This window comes from Nuphar pumila, chromosome 10, assembly GCF_984573655.1.
Source record: "Nuphar pumila chromosome 10, dmNupPumi1.hap1.1, whole genome shotgun sequence".
NCBI lineage: Eukaryota > Viridiplantae > Streptophyta > Magnoliopsida > Nymphaeales > Nymphaeaceae > Nuphar > Nuphar pumila.
The window spans coordinates 106228725-106232642 of record NC_143258.1 but is presented as its reverse complement, the minus strand read 5'-3'; the positions used below and the strand labels follow the sequence as shown (position 1 = coordinate 106232642).

The 3918-nt window shown below is 38.3% G+C and overlaps 1 protein-coding gene across 1 annotated transcript; it reads left to right on the top strand.

Annotated features, from left to right (window-relative positions):
- The first annotated feature begins 1933 nt into the window (after positions 1-1933).
- Positions 1934-3232, top strand: LOC149827787 (photosystem II reaction center W protein, chloroplastic-like). The gene is made up of 2 exons (XM_090019622.1): positions 1934-2132; positions 2803-3232. Exons 1-2 carry the CDS (start codon positions 2030-2032, stop codon positions 3102-3104), a joined length of 405 nt encoding a protein of 134 aa, XP_089875748.1. The 5' UTR covers positions 1934-2029; the 3' UTR covers positions 3105-3232.
- The last annotated feature ends 686 nt before the right edge of the window (positions 3233-3918 follow it).

Below are 3918 nucleotides of genomic sequence, written 5' to 3'. Positions count from 1 at the left end.
TTGAACACACTGATCCAGATGCAAGTCTGGATCTGGACGAGGTAGAGCTGAGTTTGCTCCTCGGGTGTGCAACTAACTCTAGTCATTGGTCAATATCTTGGTCAGACCTGTTCAGGTATCTGACCTACTTGCGTCCTACCCTTCATCAGGAAACTCCACCCCAGATAGGGATCTAAGTGTATCAGGAGATGTTCATGACAATGGATAATGTAATATGTTGGTGTTTATTTTTTTCTAGTGTTTTCTTCACCATGTTTCAACACTGCAGGCCCAGGAAAGGTGGTTATGGAAGTTGGGAAGCTTGCCTGTGGGACTGGTCACTTTCTATAACTTGACGGCTGAGCTAGACCGGAGTTGGCACGGCCTTGGCCTTGGCTATGATTCAAGCAAGAGTAGAAGAGAGATTGAGCATTCAGCGGTGATTCACTATGATGGGAACTTGAAACCATGGCTTCAGATCAGCATACCCAACTTTAGAGGGTACTGGTCCAAATTTCTGAAATATGATCCTTACTTGCGACAGTGCAACATCCATGAACAGCCTCATTCATACTCACCATTATCTCGGGTCACCCCCTGAGCACTGTGGCAGCCAAGTGCCCAGAGACCCACCAGTGTGCGGTAAGATCATGCTCATTCTTGCAAGCCATGGTATATTCAGGCATGCTGGATCATGACGGCAATTTGCATGGTGCTAACCTGTTATCTGCCATTACAGAAGGAATTTTTCTTCCACAATTCCTTTGTGTATTCAATTTTCCTGAGATTTTGGCTATATGATCTTTACAAGCTTTGTCAATTTTACTAATTACTGGGAGTACGAGTTGGTGTTCTCTTCAGCTTTTCTTCTTATTGTTAAGTGGCGGTTATTCTTGTTTCCTATTTTTCTTAAATTTACAATTTAGCAATAAACGTGTGATATTAGCGTGTCATTGTGAAGATAGCTTTTACATATACATAATGCTCTCTCTCTCTCTCTCTCTCTCTCTCTCTCTCTCTCTGAATTGGGACATATATTGGATTACTTCTGTGATTTGTCTTGATTCCATGGAAATGGCTTTCAATTCACCGAACCAAACATACAACTTAGGTTCTTCTGTTTCTCTTTCCATGTTTTCTCGTTGCTGGTGTGGTTGTATATTTGGGATCTTTTATTGGAAACAGTTGATTAGTCGACCTTGTAGAGACTAAATTGTCCTTAAGAACAGAGGGGAATCAGTACATTTTCAATGAACCTAATGAATTCTGGAATTCGCATGGGAAATCAAACAATTGGAGGCTTTAAATTCTTTCACTCGTGAAACCAAGCAAAGGCAACTTGAGGCCTTTTGCAATTTTAAAGAATATATTTCGCATATGCGACGGGCCAAACAAATGCTACATGATGAAACTAATTTTGGGTTTTTCCATAATCATCCCTGACTTATAGGATAGACAAATCCATCCTACCTTTTTGCATTTTTCAAGAAACGCCCTACTTTTCATTATCATTCCCAAAAGCATCATTCAAGGACATAAGTAGCATCCTAATGTTGAAAAAGGTAAGTATCTTTTTGAGAAGTGCAAAAAGGCAGGGATGAATTTGATATATGCTCATAAGATATCGACGGTTATTGAAAAAACCCACTAATTTTCAATGCTTAATTGTTTGGTAAATTAACACTCAACGACCACCTGGTATCAGTCAAATTGGCAAAGAAATGTTGTGCAAGATAAAAAAACCAAAGAAAAGTGACGTGTTTAAGGGATATTTTGAAGACCAACCAAATGCTCAATGTCATTTTCCTGCAAGGCCATGAGCATCTTGTGGATTTATCCAGAAACTCATAATTGACACGTGGGTCATAGTCATTGGAGGGGATAAAGATGAGGATTTTGGGTGGGTATCCAGCTATCCATGTTTGTGGGGTGAATGGCCACAAGACCCTGAATAATAGCACCTTTGGGAAAACAAAAACATCACTTCTCTATACACTGCCAACTATAGTGCACACAAACTTCAGACTCACCTCTTCTTCCTCTCTTCTCCATGGCCTCCCTCACTGCAACCACCACTGCTTCATCCTTTGCACGTGTCAGCCTAGTCCCTAGAAGCCATGTTGGGCTTGCATCTCCATCATCTCCTGTTCTAGGTACACATATTTTATATATGTTTCTTCTTTGAATTGGATTCTTTCAGTCAATTTGATATTTAATGAGATATCTATCTACATGTTCATGTCCATTCATTTATTCACTGAGTAACTAACTGCCTTGAAAATCCTATAGATCCCATACTTGAATGGTGGAAGTGTCATTCTATTGGAAGAGGACTTTTTATGCAAACTATTAGAATTGATTTTTTTGCAGATTCATGGGATGCCAAAGTTTTTTAAATGAAAAAAAAAATTGAAATGAATGGGATGCCAAAGTTGTGCTCTTTAGCTGTGTCTGTGCCCATGTATAATGCATGTGAAAAGGAGATGCATTTGTCGTTTATTTTTTCTCCAAGGCATACTAGAGAAACATTGCTTCTTTTGAAATCTAAAACTTGGATGCCCGGTGATCCAATGGATGGTTAAAATCTTAAGATTATTGGAAAAAAATATGTTTTTTTTGAAAAAAAATCTTAAGATTATCAGAATATGTAGAAACAGAAAAACATAAAAAAATCAGATAAATATAAATAACAATATAAAACAACTGCAAAAATGTTTTTTTAAATAGGTCACCTTGTTTTTTGTATTTGAAAATATCACGATATTTTCAAAATATCCTCAATGTTTGTGACATAGATATGAATTATGTTGATCCCATTCTCAGGTCTACCAACAATCGCAAGGAGGGGCAAGGTTCAATGCTCAGTGGAGGAGAAGCCGGTTGCATGCAATGGCATGGGCATGGGAGCATCTTTAATGGCTTCCGCTTATGTGGCCGGTGCCTCAAGCCCAGCACTGGCACTTGTAGATGAGAGGCTGAGCACAGAGGGGACAGGCCTGAGCCTGGGCTTGAGCAACAACCTCCTTGGGTGGGTCCTAATTGGTGTGTTTGGCCTCATTTGGGCCCTCTACTTTCTCTACACCTCCACTCTTGAAGAGGATGAAGAGTCTGGCCTATCACTTTGAGTGCATCTCTTAGAAGTAAATATTGTAACTGTTGTTCAAAAAGGATTAGAGGTTTTGATGAATTGGCATGTATGGTGCATGAGAACCTTCATATGTATTGTTGATGTTATGTCATTCTCTATTTCCCATTTCTTCTTTCTTCTTTTGATAGAATCTCTGCCAATCGAACCCGAGATCCCTTAGTTATGATAGTGTGACCTAACCATCCATCTATCTCATTCCATCTTCTCCTATTTCTTCGATTATGTATAAGCAAGACCTTTTTTTCTATTTTTTTTGATGATCAAGCTGGGAGACTAAGGCACCCTCTAGTTCCCTGATTAAAGCATCATAATTATCATCAATAACAACATTATAACCAAGCATCATAATCGTCATCAAGAGAATGTGGTTCTATGCACTTTTATAACCAAGCATCTATCTCAACCCTAGACAAATCAAGTATGATTATAATCATAGACTAATGGGATAGTTGTTATCATAATGAAGACTAAAATCTTGCGTATTCACTTTTTTGAATAATTTGAATTTTCTAATAATATAATTGTCAACATTTTCAATGATTTATCCTCAACCTTCTTGTAGCCCTTTAATATAGGATTCATTATTTTTTTTTATAATAGGAGAAAACCACCTCACTCACTAGCTAGCTAGCTTGGCTTAGAGGCAAGGGATGCACTCCATAGGTTCAAACTAGTGGCATCCCTTCAATTTGGTTACATTCACAAGTTACTCTTACTAGATGATTTCAATTGTTATAAAAAAAGACTACAGTTTTAGGGCATGTTTGGAAGCGAGAAAATGGTAGAAAAAA

Excerpts from the sequence above, each read along its gene's own strand:
- LOC149827787 (XM_090019622.1), top strand. The coding sequence starts at position 2,030 with ATGGCCTCCCTCACTGCAACCACCACTGCTTCATCCTTTGCACGTGTC. Across the intron at positions 2,133-2,802 it reads TCCATCATCTCCTGTTCTAG|GTCTACCAACAATCGCAAGG; the intron begins GTACACATATTT and ends TCCCATTCTCAG.